The following is a 22,792-nucleotide window of genomic DNA, read 5'->3' as shown; positions in this document are numbered from 1 at the left end:
CACATACTGTCTTCTCTTATTAAAAAAGAAAAGAAAAGAAAAGAAAAGAAAAAGTAAAAGAAAAAAATTGGAGAGGGGTCAAGAAGGCTGTGGCGGATGCCAGGATACTGGGGATGCAGACAAAACTTATCCAAATGAACTGGAACTTTTGGAAAAATTCCCCGCAAAGAAGGACTGCTTCTCTACATTCTTAAGAATCTTTAGCAGAGACCTAGGAGAAAGGCGGTGTTGGAAGCGATCTCCGCGATGGCGGTGGAGACTTGTATTCAGGAGAAGCAGAAATTGGATCCTACCAACCTTATTTTTTGGAGAAATTACACCAATTTCGAATGCTACCGTTGCGCATGCTTAGGAACACTGGACAACATTCAGAGTGGAAAAAGAGCTTGGGAAAGATTTGAAATGGTGGAGGCAGTAGCAATGGCAATGGCCAGTACTCAGGGGAGGCAGAGATCTGATGCATTACACCTGGAAACTTTGAAGTAATAACCCCAGAGGCAGAATGCTACTACCACACACCCTCGAGAACATGGGGCAAATGGCTGGGAGAATAGGGTGCTCAGATTGGAGCCTGCCGAGAGGTGAGGCCGGCGACGGACACAGCAAAGCTGGGATTGGAGCCTGCCATGAGGCAGGGCTGGTGCTGGAGCCTTCGAGGCCGGGATCGGAGCCTGCCGAGGGGTTAGGCTGGTGCCGGGGCCAACGGCCGGCATCAGAGCCTGCTGTGAGGCAAGGCCGCTACTGGGGCCTCTGAGGCCGGGATTGGAGCCTGCCGAGGGGTTAGGCCGATGCCAGGGCAAGTGGCCAGCATCGGAGCCTGCGGTGAGGCAAGGCCGGTGCTGGGGCCACCGAGGCCGGAATCGGAGTCTGCCGAGGGGTTAGGCCGGTGCCGGGGCTAGCAGCCGGCATCAGAGCCTGCTGTGAGGCAAGGCTGCTACTGAGGCCTCCGAGGCCGGGATCGGAGCCTGCCGTGAGGCAAGGTCAGTGCTGGGGCCTCCGAGGCCGGGATCAGATCCTGCTGAGGGGTTAGGCTGATGCCGGGGCCAACGGCCAGCATCGGAGCCTGCCGTGAGGCAAGGCCGGTGCTGGGGCCTCCAAGGCTGGGATCGGAGCCTGCCAAGGGGTTAGGCCGGTGCCGGGGCCAGTGGCCGGCATCGGAACCTTCCGTGAGGCAAGGCTGCTACTGAGACCTTTGAGGTCACGATCGGAGCCTGCCGAGGGTTTAGGCCAGTGCTGGGGCCAGCAAGGCCGGGATTGGAGCCTGCTGTGAGGCAATGCTGGTGCTGGGGCCTCCGAGGCCAGGATCTGAGCCTGCCGATGGGTTCGACCAGTGCTGGGGCCAACGGCCGGCATTGGAGCCTTCCATGAGGCAAGGCCGCTACTGGGGCCTTCAAGGCCAGGAGAGGAGTCTGTTGAGGGGTTAGGCTGGTGCCAGGGTCAGCGAGGCTGGGACGGCGCCTGCCTTGAGGCTAGGCCGGTGCTGGGGCCACCGAGGCTGGGTTTGGAGCCAGCTGAGGGGTTAGGCCGGTGAGGGGGCCAGCGAGGCCAGAATTGGGGCCTCCCATGAGGCAAGGCTGCTGCTTGAGCCAGCGAGGTCTGGATCAGTCCACCGGGTAGCCAGGCCACTACTGGGGCTGTCAAGAGTGGGATCTGTACTTGCATTGCGGCATGCACAGAGAAAAAGCTCAGAAAATAAAAACCAGATGCTTCCCCTAATCAGCAATAACTAGGAGGAAAGGGGCAACAGGAAGTGGTCAAGTTATGGAAAGGGCCCTATAGTGAAGCAATTAAGGTGACCAATCAGAGGGTATGGAATAGGGGAGGATGGAGCCTCTTTAAAATGCAGGAGGTACATAAACAAATGTATCAGAGTTAATCACCAAACAAGCATGGGATGGAGGGAGGGGGAGGGAATGGGATGGGGACTGGATGAGGGCTAATTGGATGATGTGTGTGTGTGTGCTTGTATATCCTCTCAAGTCTTATATTCCAATGTGATAGATGATTACAATGCACCAATAAAAATAAATTAAAAAAAAAGAAATTTTAGGGTAAGGAGACTTGTTCAAACTAGAGTTTCTAAACTTATTTGATGAGGGATCAATGAAATCCAATTTACTTGTTTTTTTTCTCTTGATTGTGCTTTTGATGCTATGTTTAATACATTGTTTTTTGTTGTTGTTTTCTACTTTTAGCAGAGTCAAAGCGACTGGCTTTTTTTTTTTTAAAGTTGTCATTGTTATGGAAGAAATTGTTAAAACAATTAAAAATAACTATCAATAGTTTGAGGCCCTGTAATGTGTTGATGACTTTTTATTAACATCAAATCAAATAACATTTGGCTGAAAATTCCAATCATAGTATAGAGTAAATGGAAAATGTTATGTTTTTTGTTTTGTTTTGTTTTTTTGCAGTACTGGGGATGGAACCCAGGGGCATTCTACCTTCCAGCTACACCCCCAACCTTATTTTTTATTCTTTACTTAGAAATAGGGTCTCACTGAGTTGCAAAGGGCCTCAAAGTAGCCGAGCCTGTCCTCGAACTACGATCGTTCTGTCTCAGCCTCCCAAATGCTGGGATTACAAGTGTGTGCCACCATGCCTGGCTTGGAAAATGTTATGTTTTAGTGAATTAAATATCATAACAAAAAATCAGTGATACTGATTTTAAAGTGTTTTATTCAATGTGATTCTTTTTCCTCCCTCAAAACTTATTCCATTAATTGCCCTGTACCATGAACATTTCCCTTGGTCACTAACCTTTAGACAGTAGGAGTGTGATTTGAAGTTTATGATTGACACTAAGAGTGGGAGTGGTTCTTCACTGGCAAAAGACCTTGAGTGTGAATGGTGACACGTAGTGAGAGTATGATTTTATGAATTGGGATCTGTGCAGAAAATCACAGAAGCAATTTGCCTCAGAGCAAAGGGATGAAGCATTTGACTTCATGCTAGCATCTCGGCTTTTAGGTAGGCTGACGAGGGGAAACCCCTCTTCTGGACCTCTACAATAGCCATTTTTTAAAAAAAATGAATAATCATAATTCACTGAAATGTGACTTGTAAAGAGCAGAGGACTTCTACTTTTTTTCACAAAAGTAGTCAACTGAAATCTACAGGTCTAGAGAATTGAAACATGGTGTGGGCTGATGTTCCAAAGACATGACTGCACCATTTTCATGAAGAACTTAGTGACCAAATTCATCGGAGTATCCTGGGAACTTCATTGAAGCTAATCCCATGCTATTTTTTTAAATTTTTATTTAGTTGAGACTAATGTGGGTGCATTTTCTCCATGTTCAAAGGCTTACTGCCCTGTTTATTTACTTTACAGGTTATGAGAGCTGGTTAAGCCACCCCTGACACACAAAACATTATCAGCACTTTATTATCGATGGATTCCGAGAATAAACCCGAGACGGATGAGGATGAAAACGTGAACAAGGAAACAGGAGGCTCGGGAAGCGTTTCACCTCATGATGGCCGTCATGGGCCTGCGCCTGAGGCCCCAGCACATTCTCTTGAGAGCCTCACAAACAAAAGAGGCTTTTCAGAATCATCCAGCTTGGGCAGTGCAGTTATGGAGGAAGACAGATATAACCATGCTTCCAAACGAATGAGAGTAGGGGAGGCAGAGCCCCGCGAGTCTGCCAAGCAGGGCACCTGTGGATCTGACTTGCCCCGGAGCTCTGCCACAGAAGCACATGCCCCGGTAGGCGAGGCAGGCAGCGCAGCCATTCTGAGGGACTGCTCAAGCCATGGAGGCCCGGCGCTTCCAAACGCCCTTGCCTCTTGTGGCCTCAGCGCCAACGATGCGGTTTCTCTGGAAAAAGGCACTGAAAGAAAGCCTGCTCAGGAAATGGTTTCCCTCAATCCGGAGAGAGAATCTCCTTCCCTCGTGAAAGAAACGAGTGTGAGTTGCACCGGTGCAAGTGTAGGCACGGCGCTCAAGTGCAGCGGATGTGGCCTCCCGTTCTCTTGCTCGGATTTGGAGAGCCGTGCTGGATGTCCCGGGCCACAGGCTGAGGACCACGCCTGCTGCCGCTGTGGCCACAAAGCAGAGAGCAGCGCACCCCCCCCGGCGCATGCCAAGCACACTCACGGGCCGCAGGAAGTTTTCTCCTGTGATCTTTGTGGCTTTCAGTGTGTGGAAGAAAGCCTGCTGAACGCACATTATCTTGGCAAAACCCATCTCCGGCGCCAGAATCTTGCTGCTCGTGGAGGATTTGTACAGATCTTAACAAAACAACCTCTTTCGAAAAAGGCTTGTATCATGGGAACAAAGAATGTTCGAGTAAAACCAAGAGCTTCTAAGCCCATAGCAAAGAATGGGGATTCACAAGGATCACACACTACTGAGAGCCAGTTTAAAGATTGCGGAGGAAGCATTTCTCAGCATGGTGCTAGTGGTGGTGAGCTTCTTGTAGAAATGGTGCCATCTAGGAATACTTCAGCAGAAAGAGCAGAGATTGTTGAAGAAAACGTTACCTCCCTCACCATAGCTCGAAATCCTGAAAGCCAGGACAGAAAGCTTGGCACCGAAGTGCCCTCAGAGAATCTCCTAGATCAAGTGGGATCTACCCAAAATGCCGCACAGACAGCGCACAGTATCAGCACCACAGCCAGGTCAAGACCTGAGCGCAGCGCGCCAGTGCTGGGAAGTAGCTTCCGACGGCGCAGTGGCACCTTCACCCTGCAGGGCCAGGCAAAGAAAAGGCTTAATGTTTTAGGAATTAAGAAGAGAGTCACAAATGAAACTCCGAGGATATATTTGAAACACTTTAGAGCACAGATGAAAGCAGCTGATGCAGAACCAAGGTCCAAACACCTAGAACTGAGCCACGAGGTCCAGAGTCTGTGTACGGCGACCTCAGGCACCCCAGGAGCAGTGCGGGGCGAGACCGGCCCCCCTCCTCCACTGCAGCTGGATGCTCCAGCACTGAAGCCAGCTCCTGACCACCAGCTCTCCTCTACCTGCAAAGACTGTGCTCACATAGCTGTGAATGGGACAGATTTGGAAACCCACACAAAAAAGTGTCATGCCAGAGAGATGAAATTCTGCTGTCAGGCATGTGACTTTTCCAGCTTTTCTAGGAAGGACTTAGAGGAACATTTGCACAGTAGCCACCATCAGCAAGCTGCTTCTGTCCTCAGTTGTCAGTGTTGTTCCTTTATTTCCTCGAGTGAAGTAAGTTGGAGAGACCACATGAAAGAAGAGCATGGTCTGGGTTATTTTTGCACTACTTGTAATCTGTTTTTGTCTGAGAAAGACATAGAAGAACACAAAACAACTGGGAAGCATATTAGTTTATTGGTTCAACCAAAGATTTCTCTATCATTGAACAGTGAGCCTGTTTTACAGACCGAACCTTTTAGTACTTTAGAACCAGAAAACACAAAAGATTGTATGAATAAATCAGGGAAAACAGCTCAGGAAGAACCTGTTAAGCCCAGGGTAAGCCATGGAAGTGAAGCACGGCATTCCAGCAAGCCTCAGTTCCAATGCAAGAAGTGTTTCTATAAAACGAGATCTTCCACTGTTCTTACAAGACACATAAAGCTTCGTCATGGTCAGGACTATCATTTTCTGTGTAAAGCATGCAATCTGTATTCACTAAGCAAAGAAGGCATGGAGAAGCACATTAAAAGAAGCAAGCATCTTGAAAATGCTAGGAAGAATAATATTGGCTTAACTTTTGAAGAATGTATTGAAAGGGTGTGTATAGGTGCAAATGATAAAAAAGAGGAGCTCGGCACTCCTGGAAGTGGAAGGTCTGAAGGCAACGGAGGTGTGCAGGTGCAGGAGCATTCCTGTTTTGAGAAGAGCACGCCAACTCCTAATGAACTCTCGCAGTCAGGTGTGATCGCCAGAGATGATGAATTGGGCTTGACTGCCCCTCCAAAGGGAGGGAGACCTAAAGGCAGCCTCTCCCGGACATGCTCGCACTGTGGTCTGCTGGCCTCTAGCATTACAAACTTGACGGTTCACATTAGACGTAAGCATAGTCACCAGTATAGTTATTTATGCAAAGTGTGTAAGTATTACACTGTGACTAAGGGAGATATGGAGCGTCATTGTGCCACCAAGAAACATAAAGGTCGGGTCGAAATAGAAGCCAATGGGAAACAAAGTTCAGATATCATTATTGGCCCCGAAGGGGGTAATCTTGAAGCCTGTAAAAAGAGCACCCCTTTAGCACTGGCTGTTTCAGATGAACATGCTGGCAAGTCAGCTTCTGTATCAGAATCAGATACCTCTGCTTTAGAAAAGCCAGTAGTAGATCGTGGCAGTCCAGTTGAAGTTGAAGTTGAGAATGTGTTTTGTTCCATAGATGGAGAAGTTAACCGTCATCTTGCTGATAAAAAGGGACAAATGTCTCTAGACCAAGAGGACCTTCTTCAACAGGGCGATGCGTGTTCACAGAGAGACATCACAGGTACAGGTGATAATAAGTGTCTGCACTGTGAGTTTATCGCCCACTCACCTGCTTCTCTAGAGCTACACGTGAAACGGAAGCACACTAAAGAGTTTGAATTTTATTGCATGGCGTGTGACTACTATGCAGTGACTCGCCGAGAGATGACGAGGCACGCGGCAACGGAGAAACACAAAGTGAAGCGGCAGTCTTTCCGCAGCTCTTCCAGTGCGCAAGCAGATCCCGCAGAGATGTCTAGAAATGTCCCCGTCCCCCAGGAGGAGCATCCACAGAATTCTGAGGAATTTCAGATAATTTCAGACCAATCACCAGATACTCTCAAACCTAGAAATACTGTAGAGTGCTCTATTTTGGATGAGAATACTAATTTAGATATGTCCAAAGTACTCTGTGCTCCCGATTCTGTAGAAATTGAGACTGAAGAAGAATCTAATTTTAGTGAAGACCATGCCTTTTGTGAGACTTTCCAGCAGCCCCTTGTCAAGGAGAAAGGTTTGAAACCCGAGGGCATGGCATCTCTGAATATTTCCTCTAGTTATGGCCCTCCAAGTAGATTTCAAAGTGAGAATTCAGGAAGCTCAGCTTTGAATTGTGAGACAACAGAGAAAAACCACGCAGTGTTGAATGACGCCCATGCTTCAGCTGCACTGTGTGAGGGCGAGGGAGCAAGCGCAGGACCTGGCCGAGGCAGAGTCCTGGACAGACCCCAGTGCCTCAGAGCCCACGGCGGGGGCCGTCCAGCCGGAGACGCCCGTGCTGCGGAGGGTACAGCACGGGAGCCGCTGGCCCTGGAGAGCAGCAATCAGAACGGAGCTGGAAGTACGCTCAGCGCAGAAGACTTGAAACCAGGGCAGGCAGATCCCCTCCCAGAGAACAAGGAAGTTCAGATGAATGCACAGCACGGAACTGAGATTATATTGGAAGAGGATGGCCCTACTTCTGATAGTACACTTGAGAGTAACGATGTTTATGAAACTATAATCAGTATTGATGAAAAAGGGCAGGCCATGTACAGTTTTGGACGATTTGATTCTTCAATCATTAGAATCAAGAACCCTGAAGATGGTGAGTTGATAGACCAGTCAGAAGAGGGCCTGATGCCCACAGGAGTGAGAATGAGTGAGCTGGCCCTGAAGGACTGTACTCAGGGCTTGAAGAAGAGGAAAGCTGAGGGCAGCTCCTTCAGCGAGTCCACGCGCATCCGCTGTGATGACTGTGGCTTCCTAGCTGACGGACTGAGCGGCCTGAACGTCCACATAGCCATGAAGCATCCCACAAAGGAGAAACACTTTCATTGTTTGCTGTGTGGGAAATCGTTCTACACAGAAAGCAACCTGCACCAGCACTTGGCCAGTGCTGGCCACCTGAGGAATGAGCAGGCCAGTGTGGAAGAGCTTCCGGAGGGCGGGGCCACCTTCAAATGTGTCAAGTGCACAGAGCCCTTCGATTCTGAGCAGAATTTGTTTCTACATATTAAAGGACAGCATGAGGAATTGCTGCGGGAGGTGAATAAGTATATAGTGGAAGACACTGAGCAAATCAATCGTGAGAGAGAGGAAAACCAGGGAAGTGTTTGCAAGTACTGTGGGAAGATGTGTCGGAGCAGCAACTCTATGGCCTTTCTGGCACACATTCGCACTCACACAGGTAGGTGTGTTTCCTTATGAGGTGTGATGGGATGGCAAAGGTGCACATTCATACCTCCAGAGCTGGAACCCCACCTGCTTAGCTCCTCAGCTTGCCACCGAGGCCTTTCCTGGCTGTGTAGTGTCCTGCGCTTCTCTAATAAGCGGTGGTTGACACTTGACATTTCTAAAGGTGATTGAGCCTTAGTGATTCCAAAGGCTGGTTAGTGACAGGTTTCATTTAATTTTGTCCCAAAGCCTCGTTCTTCTGATGCCTTTGTTAAACTCCTCTTTTGCAAAGGCTTTTTACTAGGTTTAAGTGCTAATTATTTGTTTTTCTGTAGCATATATTAAATGACACTTGGGGTTTTCAGAAAACATATTAAGTGGCTTTTAATAAAATTTTTCTTAAAATTTTAGAGGTTTAAAAAGATTCATTGCTAGATTTTTTTATACCCCAAAGTATTACTCTAGGCACCAAGATTTTACCTTCACAAGTCAAAATTAGTCAATACTTTTCAATTAATAGTACATGGATGTAGTACCTGATTTAGTTTCTGTACTCTATCATATTTAATGTTCTCTGTTAATATTTAATTTTAGGGAGAAATTTTTAAAAAACATTTTCTGGTAGAAAATGCATAAGCTACTCTTCTAAATTTATGTAAAAATTCACTGCACTGTTTCTGTAAACCTGCCATACATTCTTTATTTTAAATAGACAGCTTTTCTAAATCATTGTGCTCTGCTTAGACAAGATCTGTCTCCATGGTTGAATTTATGAGTGGATTTGAATAATAAATTCACATTTCAATGAACATATTTTCATTAAAACTGTAGGGTTTATTTTACTGTACTTTTAAATAATGGCTTATTATTAAAGCTATACTTTAAATTCATGCAGTTTATGAAACTTAGTACATGGTTACAAGGGGAACGATAAGAAAGTATGGAGCATTATTACTAGTATAATGTGATTAAAGATAGATAAAAGTTTCCCATTGAAGAAAGTAACAGGTCAGCCTGCATAAGATTAATCTAGGTAAATCTCAACATTATTTTCTCGAGCTCTACTATTTGCAGGTGATACAGAGTCCCCTTTTAAAATAAGTGTAAGGGCATATTTGTTTCTATGGCTAGCACCTCTGTTAGTATCTCTTTACATCCACTTTCTAAAATGATATGGTTTTAGAAATCAGGCCTGTCCTTTCATGTGGACAGAAAATATGTATTTTTTTTTAAGAATTCCCTCTGAAGGCAGATAAAACTGAGTAAAACTAAGAGGAAGATGCTAATGGAGCTCTTTTTAGAATTCTTTATGCAACTGTCTGGTCAAGACATGTTGCTTATAATTGATGTGTCCATTACTTGAATTCTCTTGTAATTATAGTCAATAAGTCTTGTAAATGTGTTAAAGCTCACTAAAAGCATACAAATTCAAGAACAGAGTAAGGCTAATAATTTAAAATAATCAATGTAGGCATTTCAGCACTTAATTTCCCTTGTGTGTTGATAGCTGATCATTCTTAATCCATTAAGATTTATTTAGTCGTTTACAATGCAAAATAGGTTTGCACTGGTCACTTGTGCCATTTGAAAATGTCCACCAGGTTAAGTGCAGAATGTAGTCCATTAGTCTTCCTTGACTATATGTATTAATTGCATTTAAAATCAAGTTAATGTGGATGTGAAAGTGAGGTAACTATCAATATGTGACAGAGTAACCCTGCTTATATAAGTTACATCATTGATTGGAACATTTAGTAAAAGTTAGCAGACTTTAAAAAATATCGTGTGGTGTTCTTATCAGCAGCACATTTTTTTATTGTGCTTCGAAGCTCCATCGAGAACACCCTTTCTGAGTACGCAGTGCTAGTCCACCATTTCAGTTCTGCAAGTCAGTTTTTGGGGAAGTCAGTCTTCAGGACTTACCCCTCTCCCCAGCATCTGAAAATAAATTGCTTTTCAGATACTTTGCTTATGTCCATGAAATAGTAATGTACGGACTGTTATTGATGGTTAACTGGAAAAGGGCTTACTCTTCCAATCCCTGTTTCACATTTTGTGATTCGCTCCATGTCTTCTATAACCCCTCCCAGCCTCCGGGTGGTAAAAGCGGCCCAGCCTCCCCGTGCTCTGCGTGTGTGGAGCAGGTCACATTTCTCGGGCCGCTGAAGCCCTGGCTTTCTCTGCTGCATCGTCCTGTTAGCAGCTTTTATTTCACACGACGTGGAAGACACTGTCCTGCGGCACGACTGAAGCCATTCTGTTTATGTTCAGAGAGCTCTGGCCACTTGAAAATGTTCACACAGAGAAAACGGTGCGTGTGGCTTCTCGGAGGACTGTGCGTTAGGGCTGGTGGTGTGTGGCCCCACAGTGGCGCTTCGCAGGGCAGTTGATGAAGGCGTGGAGCTCGGCAAGGGCAGGGTTCCTCTTCATGGCTGCCGCGCGGTATGCCACCGGCTCCCAGTGCAAGGTGCCGAATGCGTGAATGCGGGAAGTGCCCGTGTTGGGGAGGATGGCAGAACTGGAGCTCAGGTGGAGAAGCGTGAGTGGCAGTCGGCTTCCTTCAGGGCTCCATCAGCCCCGAGGACCTGGAGGGGGCTGTTTGTCCTCTCCCGTGGACGTGGACGCCACCTCCGTGTGCAGGGCAGCTAGCAGTGTTGCTGAGGGGCGCCCGCGAGGGCTCGGTGCACACCGAGGGGCTACCGCTCCGCAGTTCTCACAGAGTAACAAGGCACTGGGAGGTAGAGAGCTCTTTTAGTTTTTCTCTTTCCAAAAGCCCACAGACCAAATTAAGAAAACAAAACAAAACAACAAAAAAAAACACCCTTCTGAGAATTATGCTGTTGCAAGGAATGGAAGTATTTAATATTGGAAACTAGTAATAATCAGATATACCCGAGAGAAAGACAGATTTAAGAAGATGAGGCTTTCTAGTCCTTGCCTTATAAACACTGTTCCTGGCTCGGTTTTAGAATGTGTATCATGAACGTAGACATGGAAAAGTTACTGCCACTTAGGAAGAAAAGGAAAAGAGACAGGTGTTCTTTTTCTTGGCAGAGTAGCATTACCTCAGCAGGCATCTGAGTGTCTGTGACGGGAAAGGAGCTGTCAGCCCGGCCCACTGTGCGTGTGAGAGGTGGGTGGCTCACAGCCTCAGTGTTCTGGGTGAAGCAGTCCACAAAATCTCCCTGTGTGTGTGGACAGCTCTGTGCAACAGTAATCACTGAGCCTACAGTGCAGGTGTCCTGGCAAACCCAGACACAGAAGCCCATCGTATCCAGCTGGTGTGACCTCGGTTCCACAGGAGAGGGGCCGTGTCCAGCTGGTGTGACCTCGGTCCCATAGAAGAGGGGCGATGTCTAGCTGGTGTGACCTCGGTGCCACAGGAGAGGGGCCGTGTCTAGCCGGTGTGACCTCGGTGCGACAGGATAGGGGCTGTATCCAGCCAGTGTGACCTTGGTGCCACAGGAGAGGGGCCATGTCCAGTTGGTGTGACCTCGGTGCCACAGGAGAGGGACTGTGTCCAGCCAGTGTGACTTTGGTGCCTCAGGAGAGGGCCCTTGTCCAGCTGATGTGACCTTGGTGCCACAGGATAGGGTAGGGGCCATGTCCAGTTGGTGTGACCTTGGTGCCACAGGAGAGGGGCCGTGTCCAGCTGGTGTGACCTTGGTGTCATAGGAGAGGGGCCGTGTCCAGCTGGTGTGACCTTGGTGTCATAGGAGAGGGGCCGTGTCCAGCTGGTGTGACCTTGGTGTCATAGGAGAGGGGCCATGTCCAGCTGGTGTGACCTCGGTGCCACAGGAGAGGGGCCATGTCCAACCGGGGTGACCTTGGTGTAATAGGAGAGGGGCCATGTCCAGCCGGTGTGACCTTGGTGTCATAGGAGAGGGGCCGTGTCCAGCTTGTGTGACCTCGGTGCCACAGGAGAGGGGCCATGTCCAGCTGGTGTGACCTCGGTGCCACAGGAGAGGGGCCATGTCCAGCCGGGGTGACCTTGGTGTCATAGGAGAGGGGCCGTGTCCAGCCGGTGTGACCTTGGTGTCATAGGAGAGGGGCCATGTCCAGCTGGTGTGACCTCGGTGCCACAGGAGAGGGGCCATGTCCAGCCAGGGTGACCTTGGTGTCATAGGAGAGGGGCCATGTCCAGCCGGGGTGACCTTGGTGTCATAGGAGAGGGGCCGTGTCCAGCTTGTGTGACCTCGGTGCCACAGGAGAGGGGCCATGTCCAGCTGGTGTGACCTCGGTGCCACAGGAGAGGGGCCATGTCCAGCCGGGGTGACCTTGGTGTCATAGGAGAGGGGCCGTGTCCAGCCGGTGTGACCTTGGTGTCATAGGAGAGGGGCCGTGTCCAGCTTGTGTGACCTCGGTGCCACAGGAGAGGGGCCGTGTCCAGCCGGGGTGACCTTGGTGCCACAGGAGAGGGACTGTGTCCAGCTGGTGTGACCTTGGTGCCATGGTTGTGGTGCCGTTGGCGTGTGCCCGGGCCTGAAATAGGAACCCTGGAGGTTTTCATGTGCACCCTGATCTCCCTGCAGATAGTGGAGCTTTGTCTTCATGTGGAGCCTGATACCCTTGTCAGCTAATAAGCCCCTAATTATCATCTTTCAAGCATTTTCACTTAAAGTGTAGGTAAATCGGCTCTGCGTATCTTCCATTTTGAAGTGTCTTTATAAAGTTCTGTGCCTCTGTGTAACATTTCAAAGCAGAGAAAGGCTTAGTTTTATCAGTCATTTAAATAAACTGAAGTTTCAGATGTGACTGATAGAATGTGATTGCTGTAAGCTGCAACCTCAACCTGCTTTTGGCATTTAAACATATAAACCTGACTAGATAGAACCATTCAGGTGCTAAATATATTTTACATCTACCTCTGACTGTAGAAATGGAAATATTAAGAGATCTGGCTTCAGTGTCATTGAACTGTGAAATATTCAACCTTGTCTGCCCGTGCTTAGTACTGTTGACTTTTTTATTTCTGTTGGAAGATTAAAATTAAATGCTTCACTTTTTTTGTCAGCTTTTGGGAATTAAATTGAAATTTAAGACTCTAAAATTTTTTACTGAGTGCTTCAGTTTCAACAGAGTATTCTTGGAGGATTTTTTTTTTTTTTCCTCCAAGGGCATTGCACAAAGGCTCATTGATCAAATATGATTTATTACGATTTTTAAAATTTGAACTCTTTTGTATATTAAAGTCCACATATTTTATATTCTAACTATATTAGGACAGGTGTTTTACCAAATAAGTACTAAACATGATATGAAAAATCTGGAAACATATTGTACTGATTTTAAACTGTAGTTATTATGATTTTCATTTATTTTTAAAGAAGTAGTAGTTAGAAAACTCTCTCCCTCTCCCTCCCCCCCCCCACTCTCTCTATATAGTTTTTCTTCCTTAAAAGAATGTTGTTGTTTATTAATGTGAGTATGATTAAATATTAGTATATTTCAGCTACAGTCTTATCTATTAAAATAATTTTGCTGACTTTCAAATAATTTTCTTTTCCTTTCTTTTTTCTTTGATGGTACTTGGGATTGAACCCAGGGACTATATACACTTTTAGCCCTCATTAACCTGCTTGTGGGTCTAGATCAGTCTTGTTTCTTTATGAAACTATGAACACATTTTGTTTTTGTTATTGTGCCTTCTGTGTGTTAAAATACTTGCTTTTGAATTCAGTAGTAAGCAAAATAACAGTACTTCTGGTTTGCTGAATCATCAGTTTTTTTATTAGAAAATTATTATAAAAATACCATAATTTGAGCCGGGCGTGGTGGCGCACGCTTGTAATCCTCGTGCTTGCGAGGCTGAGACAGGAGGATCGCGCAGGTTCGAAGCCAGCCTCAGCTACTTAGTGAGGCTCTCAGCAACTTAGTGAGACCCTGTTTCCAAATAAAATATAAAATTGGTCTGGGAGTATAGCCCGGAAGTAGAAAACCTCTGGGTTCCACCCCCAGTACCACCAATAAAAAAAAATACCATAATTTGTTTACTGTATATTCATATATGTATATTAAACTGGTAATGTAGTAAATCATTTGAGATAAATGGCAGAAGAATATGAAACCGTATTACTAATATGAATAAATTCAAAGCTGATGAAACATGAGGAAGTCCGATGGCCAGTGAGCAATGTCTCTATTGGTACAGTCTTAAAGATACCAGTTGCCCTGTGCGTATTGTGTTTGTATTTTAAAGTAAATTGATTAATTGATATTGATTTCTTTGTGGTGCTAGGTACTGAACACAGGGATGTTCTACATCTGAGCTCCATCCCCTGGACCCATTTTATTTTTTATTTTTAAACAGGTCTTGCTAAGTTACCACACACTGGCCTTGAGCCATCCTCCTGTCTCAGCCTCCCAAGTATTGAGATTTAGGCGTGTGCAGCCATACCCAGCTGAATTTGTATTTTAAAATGTGCTATTTAATATATTGAATGCCTTTCAAAACACTTTTGTGAATTATCAGAAAAGTATTTAAAATTATTTAGCTCCTCCCGTCTACTTACTGTGGCTTCACAGTATCACTTTGGACTTTAGTTCCTAGAAATGTTTTTGAGAGTTAGGAAGATTCACTGAAACATTAAAGCCCGGGTAGAATAATTATAGAATCAGGTCTATTCAAGTTAAAAATGGATACAGGTTATTTCATTTTGGGGACAGAAATTCTTCCCTAGATTAAAGGTATGATTTAAGATTTAGCCCTCTTTTTTAAACTATCACTAATGTATTATTCAAATCCAAATCATATTTTATGTTAAATTTACTCAGGATCAAAACCATTCAAGTGCAAGATATGCCACTTTGCAACAGCGCAGCTTGGAGATGCCAGAAACCACGTGAAAAGGCACCTTGGGATGCGGGAGTACAAGTGTCATGTCTGTGGGTGAGTACGTAGGAGCCGTCTCCGCTGTGTGCACCAGGAAGCCAGTGCGGGGTGTGCATTGTTTCAGAGTTCCAAACTGATATGAGTAAGAGTGGCTAGAATTATGCATGCGTAGCCTTCTTTCCATTGTTATGGTAAATTCCTTAAATACAGTTATGACATTCTTCTCCCACTTCTCATCCTGTACTGAAGATGAGCAATTTTATGGGCTACAAGGTCAATTTGAACCTGTAATCTGTAAATTGACTAAATTATAGGATGTTCATTCACATTGCCAGAGAGAAGTATAAATTCCATTTAAAGACATAAAAAAATACATAATCTAGCTTTAGTAGTATATATATGTTTTTTTTCTTTTGCTATACTGTTTTAATTTTAATCACATTAATGGCACTTTGGACCCATTGGACATATTCTATAAGGAAAACAACAAAAGATTTAATTTCAGATGGCTAGTCACTGATTATTTGAGAGATACAATGGAAGAAAATGGTATAATGTATTTTTGTGTGATTTTATTTCAAAACTGGTTTTATTTTTTAGTTAGTGGTATTTTTCTCAGCAGTTCTTCACAATGCTTAATTGTCATTCAAAACTGTTATATTTAATAGAAAGCACTGAAGTGTCTTAATGTAAAACTAATTAGCAGCAATGTTTAAAAGGTTTTAAAATGCTGTGACATATATGGTGTATCATAGGACATTCAAAGGTGGATTTTAATACCCTACTTCTGATTAAGAATATATTTTAATGTTATGCTAGAGAAATTAACTAATAAGCACATCATATAAAAACACTTGACATGAAACCTAAGAAACCTGCAGTTCTGGGTAATTCACAATCTCAGGTTCAATAAAATTATGCAATGCACCCATGCTCTAGTACATTCTCTTTTTCTTAGTGGAAGGCTCTTGGGGTCGATCCCACCACATAAATGTTTTTAAGTCAGAAACGGAGTCTGCGTTGAGTTGGACAATGCATGTCAATCCCAGGATCCACCTGTCATTTTTGCCCTTTCACATAGTTTTGCAAATAACTTTGCAGGCAGCTTTAGTCCCGTGGTTTGTGATTTATTCACTGGCAGAACTGATGGTTCAGTGACTTGCTGCTAAAGTCAATGAAGATGAACCATTGCCCTGAAGCCCCCAGATCAGTGGGAGAATGAGTTTTGTTTCTACTGATTTTAGCTGCAGGGGTCAAGTGCCAAATGGCTCATTTTAATTGCGATAGGTCTTGGAATTTTAAAAGATATTTCATTTATTGTTTTTACCATATAAGTTATAGGAGAGAAGATGGCCCTGACTCCAGGGATAGCTTGCTACCAGGTGGCAATAAGAACTTTCCTTTTCATTGTTGAGAAATAAGGAAATAATTGCTGAGAAATAAGGAGATAATTTTTGCATACTCTATTAGAATCTAGTTCCATCCCCTTTTAAAGAAATTTTTAGGATTACTAAGACTCTAGAAAGAGAAAGAGAGACTTTAAGAACACAGATTTTGACATATATGGTATCAGAAACAGTTTATAATTATTTGGCTTTAATTATATAATTGAACAATGCACCCTTTAGCGAATTGCTTGCTACATACAACTCAAGTGTTGCACTGATAGTTTATATGTCTGATTTCCAAGATACAGAATTATACTGAGCTTCATACTGCTCCCAAAGAGGTGTGTGTGTGTGTGTGTGTGTGTGTGTGTGTGTGTGTGTGTAGAATAAGCACTCCAGATTCTAGAATTTTATATTTTTGAATTCTTATAGTAGCCATTGAATTTTATCTGACTGTGAAATGATCATTATCTTTACTTTTTAATAAAATTTAATTTGAAAGTTACATCACAATAATTTTAATAGGGTAAATATTTTCACAGTAAGGGTAACATTCTGGAGAATTGTAAGCTGAAGAATATCTATTGATCTACACAACAATTATGAGTTAGGTAATATATTGTTAAAGAAAAAGTATAAGTTGTCCTGTATTTTATGTGTTTCATAGGGATAGGGCAGTGTCTGTTTAGATAAGAGATCACATAAAAAGAGCAACCCCCTTGGGCACTGCCCAAGAGCACCATCTTCTGGGCCATATATGCTGTCCTTGAGCAGTCTAGAGGCATACCTGCTAAGACAGTGAAGGCCAGCACCCGGCGGTGACCAGCACACCTGCACCCAGTGACTGCTGGGCTGGTGTCATCCTCGGTACCTCCATCCCTCAGCCCACAGAAGTACCCTGTAGTGTAAGAAGAGCCTCCGCTCCACTCCCCAAAGGAAGCGCTTCTCTTCCTTTTGGAGTGCTCTGCATTCTCCCTTGAATGTGCATTTCCTACTCTCCTAAATAAATTTCTGCCTATGACTCTGGGGAAAAAAAAATATAGTGGAAAGCAAGGGATTGGCTACCAGACTCCTGGCAGTAGAGAGCATGGGTACATTAACATCACTGACAATGTCAATTCATTATCACTGATGGCTAAATAATCTTAGAAATGCTCAGTGGACCTATTAGTTCCTGAACATAAGCAGCTCATGCTGCATTTCTTCATTAGCTTTAATTGCTATAAATTTTACCTTTTACAAAATCATGCTTTAAAAGGTGAAGTGATCTTTCAGGAACATTAACTCTGTAATTTTGTCACAAACAGAAGGTCCTACACTATGTTTTCTTTTCTCCAATAGCTAATATTCACTCTCATAGTTTAGAATTTTATTTAATGACCTTTTCATTATTTGAGTTATAAGAGGTTATTTCTCAAATACTTCTAATTGATAATATAAAAATATCAGGGAAGGCACATTTTTAAAGTGAAATTATTTACAGATCTATGTACTTTGCAAATGCTTGGATTTCTTGAAGAAAAACTAATGTTTTATGGTAAAATTAGTTGAAACAACAGTGTGTTGCCTTGAATCAAGCTTAGTATTAAGGTTACTTGTTCTCTTTTTTTTAAATTTTATGTGAGAAGATTGTAAGTGCTCAGCAACACTGTGTCTGTGAAGAATTAGCTGGAGGGTTGTGCAGTAGCTGCGCCCTTAGCAAAAATTGCCTCTTAAACTTCCAAACAAGTTTTCTGGACCTGTGTGGATTTCTTTGAATCTTCAAGATGAATTTTAAGATGATTTCCCCCTAGAACCCCTCATCAGCAAATCTTGGCCACAGAATATCATGGACTTAAGTCAGTCAGACAGTTGCCGAATGTGTTAGAAGTCTAGTTCCTGTGTGTAATTAGGATTCGTAGTTCAGAAGCTGAGTTCTGCCTGTATAAGGTTTATCTGCTTGGGTCATGGTACAAATTTCAAAAACGTATTGCTTTGGAAATGTTATGTTTTAAGTGCATTTTATAGATAGCTGGGTTTAAGAGCCATTTATTTTACTTTTGCTTTTGGGAGGCACAGCTGTTTTCTTTTTGCTTTTGCGTAGTAGAATTCCTTAGTAGTCTCTCACATCCCAATACGATGGAGAGGATTTATACAATTCAGGGATATCTATACTTAGGCATTTGAGGGATAGTTAGCTTGAAACTCTACTATGTGATTGACAGAGGGCACAGTGGGAACAATAATAAGCAATGGGAAGTATTTCTATATAGAATGAACGATTTGACTTACTCATTTTAGTTTTAAAAATAGGCCAAAGAAATCTTTTTTACTGAATTCATTATCTCTATTTTTTTTTTTTTTAGTAAAGAACTCGAATATCTCAATAACCTAAAAAGTCATTATTGGCACCATGCTTGCTTAATTTTTAAATTTAATTCTGTGTGTTTAAAACAGTATATACTATAATAATATTTATGCAGTGATCTGAGTTTTAGTAAATGCCTTGGTTGGCTTACTTTCTTTTGTTGGTCTCGATATCTCGTAAGATTGTTTAGCTCATGTGGGTCAGCCTCATTTATAGACGAGAGACTTGAGATTCAAAGTGTTTTTTAGTGATGTACTTAAATTATGCAGCTGGTAATGGTGGATGACTCCTGTTTTTTATTCTTCTTCTTTTAACTATCCCTTTTCACTTCTCTACTTCTTGTCATATCAGCTTTTTATTATTGACTTAGTTTAATTTGTACTTTTTCCTCTAGTTTGTTTTTCCTAGCATGTAATAAATGTAACTTACCTACTTTCTACTAGCCACTAGCCACTTTTGTTTTCTGCTTTTGCTTAAGTCTACATTTTTAATACATTCTTGCAAAGCATTACATTTCATTCTTGTACTTCAACCCTGCTGCCCAATGTCCTTCTCTGTTTTCTTCTTCCTGCTTACAAGTGTGGTCCTAAGTGATCACACTATTTTCCCTACTTTCCTTCATGTGTTTATTATTTATTGCACTTGCTTTAGTTTGCAAATTGAACATGTCTATATAATGGAAAGAAGCAAGTGCCTAAAAATGTAAAGCCTAGATCATCCTTTTGGTTGAATGAGAGGAATAAAGTTCGTTAACCTGGATTATTGTTCCTCTTTTTCAGTACTAGTTATCTTGATAGAATTATAGGAAACAAATAATAGGCCTGTGATTTTAATAAACCTAGGAGATGATACCTAAGTTTTTTATGCCATTATTCAGAAGCTGAGGCTCTCAGTACACGTGATTTAGGGATTGTTTTATTTCCAGACGGACTTCCTTGTGTCTAGTCTTGACTCATGTATAGAGTTGAATAATTTAAAAAGACTTACCTAATCAGGAGAGAATAAGAGCATTTTCTAAATTTCTTACCTCTGGGTTCACAAGATGATTCCAGACATTTTTAAGTTGTGTATTTATGTGCTTAGGGAACTGTTTATTCCTAGTTGATTTAAGAAACCTTAAATAGAAAGTTACTAATGCAGTGAAACTCTTTGTGTGTGTGTGGCATTACCTAGTTTCTGTGCATTAGGAGGGATCTCTATGTAGATGATTATAATGTCACTTTCTGACCTTTGCAGCTTGAATAATTGTAAATCATTGCTTCATAACGTGTCAGAGAATGTCTGTACTAGGCAATTAAATGGCAGAATATAATAGACCAAATTATTGCCTGTCATGTTTTCAACAACACAGTTAGTATTTGAGTTACACTTAATCATTACGTGCATTAGCAACTTCATTGGAATCCAGCTTCAGGCTGAGCATGAAATACATTACATTATTTAAACCTCTAATGGTACAAGTCATTTATTTGTGTTGAAGTGTACAACATGCAGAGTTTCATAAAGCAAGGAACACTTGAGAGCTTAATTTATCCAAATCAAAGTCTAAATGCAGATAAACACAAGTGGCAAAAATTAGTAATTTTTATAGGCTGGAAATATTTAAAAATACATGGTTGTGGGTAATTGTAGGCAGCAGGAATAAATTAAAATCACTATTTTTAGTCTGCTCTGAGAGCTAGAGCTGTGCATACCTAAATCATTAGAAGCACCCTGGAATTGCATTTTTAGCTGAACAATTAATTACACCCATCATATCCACAGATGTATCCAAATAAAATAAGTGTTTGGTTCTGTTGGCTGTTTTGGTTAAAGACACATAGATAGAAAAGTTTGTTTTAAACCATGACATGAATTATGCTTATAATAATATAAAGTGCAGCATCCCTCAGTTTTGTAAAAACTAACATTAAAAGATTGTCATTATAAAAGATATAGTCATATTTTATCCACATAATAGTTTATTGCTTTTAGTTTAAGCATGTATTTTTTTTCTCCATTTTGAAAATTTTAAAATGCCATATAATGAGTACTGTTTCCTTTCCTGTCACTTAAGGATGGAAAATTAACATTAATCATTTCTTTTCTGATGGTAAAATCCTTGAAATACTTTTTAAATCATGATGAGCCTTTAAGATAGTTTATATAAAAATCACTTTATAATTTGGAAATCTCAGGGATGTCTTATTTGTAATATTCAAGTAGCAAACTTTCTTTGCCAGATGTGATTTGAGTGTACCTCCGCTGAACTGCTTTGTTAATCCAGGACAGAGTGAGGGGAAGGTCAGGGTAGTGGAGTAGAATCAGAAGAAAGCCATTCTCAGTGTGTCCTCTGCTGAAAGAGGTACCTTTTATTTGTTGAATTTGTTGGCAATATTTTGTAGAATTTTTGCCACAGAAAGGGGGTGGTGGTGGGTCATAGGTCTATGCCAAGGCCAGCCAACATGATCAACCTACAACAATAAAAGTCCAATAAATATTGTCATTTCTTCGTGTCGTAGTTAGAAACTTTGACTTCTATCTTTCCAGTGAAGTAGTCATTCTCAGTAAATTAAGTCATGTTTCTTTATTTTTATTTTACAACGACTTATGGTGACTCTAAAATCCTGTTTGAGGGTTCAGGCTTCTGTAACCTCCTGATCTCCACAGTAGAATGCAGAGGAGACCTTTTGTGGTTTCTCCACCTGTTCTGTGATTCCTCCCACCCCCTTAACCTGTTCTCTCCTTCCTCTTTCCTGTTCATCTGTTTCTTTCTTGTTTTTCAAGAACTGGATAAGAGGAGGTATAGGAAATGTAGACCAAAGGCGAGCTTAGCCACTGAGAGGAGCAGGAGGAGTGGGCAGATGGAACCCTGCTCCGTGTAGGACCATGGGCAAGTCTCCCTGGAGACCCGCTTGCTGCTGAAGTTGGTCTTAAAGGTTAGAGAGTGTTCACAAGGCAAACCTGGCAGTTTTAACAGAGGAAACAAAAAGAAGAATGGAAGTGGAGGGGAATGGAATAGTGTGGCCAGTTATCAAGAATGCTCAAGGACTTTCTGAAGTGGGTGTGACTAGCCGAGGGAGGTGTGTTAAGCAAACATCTGCTGAACATCCATTCGGGCTGACTGACGGTGTGTCAGTGTTTAGGGTTAAAGATCAATGTAGCAAAAGCTCAGATCAAGAAGTACTTGAGGTCCCAGGAAGTGTTTCCAGGGTAGATGGCAGCGGTGTGGAGGTGAGTGGGAGCCAGGCAGGTGGGCAGGCAGTCGTGGAGTCTGGTGTGTTCAGGAACTCCAGTGATCGCCCTGCGAGGCTGGCTTGCAGCCCAGGTGGACAGTTCCCGGGACAGCCGGTCTGCGAGGCGATGGGGCCAGTCACCACACTGTGCCGCCAAGGCGCTGAAGGCTGGCCTTCCCTGCGTCGGTCCCTCTTCTGTGCGTGTCTCACTTCCCAGCGCTCTGGCAGTGACAGGGGGAGAGGAGAAGTGTGACCTGCTTTAGTGAAAGGGCTAGCAGGAACTGAAGCCCAGCCAAGGGGTCGAGGGCCACGGGAACTGGCCAGGGGGAATTATTTTAAGAGGAGTCAACTATTCATAATTTAAATTGGGAATGTTATTGATTTGGGGTAATTATAATGAGAAAGATTGATAACTGTTCTATATAGCTTAATGCAACAGAGTACCAAATAATGATGAAAAGGACATATACAATTTATGTGGTCATATGACCGATGCCTGGATGTAACTTATGTGTTGAAGATGGTTGCTGTGACTGGATTTCCATATTTGAGTTAACTGGATGGGCGATGTCAATTGGGACAGGAAGCCATTAACTTCTAAGAGTATGCACTGGTTAGTAACGTACTTAGTCCCATACTTCTTAGTTCTCAGGTACTTTTCTTATTTGTAATATTTTTGTATTTTATATTTCCGTGATGTTTTCCCTCTGCCTTTGGTCAACTCTCATTTATCCTTGAGAGCTTACTGCCGCCTCTTGTGTGGGTAGTGCTCTGCCAAAGTGTTGTGTAAATATCAAGTGATCAGCAATAAACTCCAGGCCCTCTTCATGCTGCTCCCTGGATAACACGGATTTCCACAACATCAGTTTTTTTTCCCTCTTTTTATCTTTTAAAAAGTACTGTTTACTGCAGAGATGTTATAGAATCTACTGAGCTGGA

The 22,792-nt window shown here is 43.0% G+C and overlaps 1 protein-coding gene across 1 annotated transcript in view; it reads left to right on the top strand.

Annotated features, from left to right (window-relative positions):
- Window positions 1-3,394: 3,394 nt before the first annotated feature.
- ZNF407 (zinc finger protein 407) overlaps window positions 3,395-22,792 on the top strand; it is a gene marked incomplete at both ends in the record, with an annotated part of 378,073 nt that continues 358,675 nt past the window's right edge. The window contains 2 exons of the mRNA XM_080714660.1: window positions 3,395-8,084; window positions 14,846-14,960. Coding sequence (XP_080570786.1) covers window positions 3,395-8,084; window positions 14,846-14,960 — 4,805 coding nt within the window. The remainder of the gene's footprint in view (window positions 8,085-14,845; window positions 14,961-22,792) is intronic.

Source organism: Muscardinus avellanarius (assembly GCF_963383645.1).
Source record: "Muscardinus avellanarius genome assembly, chromosome: 17".
In the NCBI taxonomy this organism is placed as follows: domain Eukaryota; kingdom Metazoa; phylum Chordata; class Mammalia; order Rodentia; family Gliridae; genus Muscardinus; species Muscardinus avellanarius.
The sequence above is the reverse complement of the archived record's forward strand: the minus strand, read 5'-3'. Positions and strand labels throughout refer to the sequence as shown.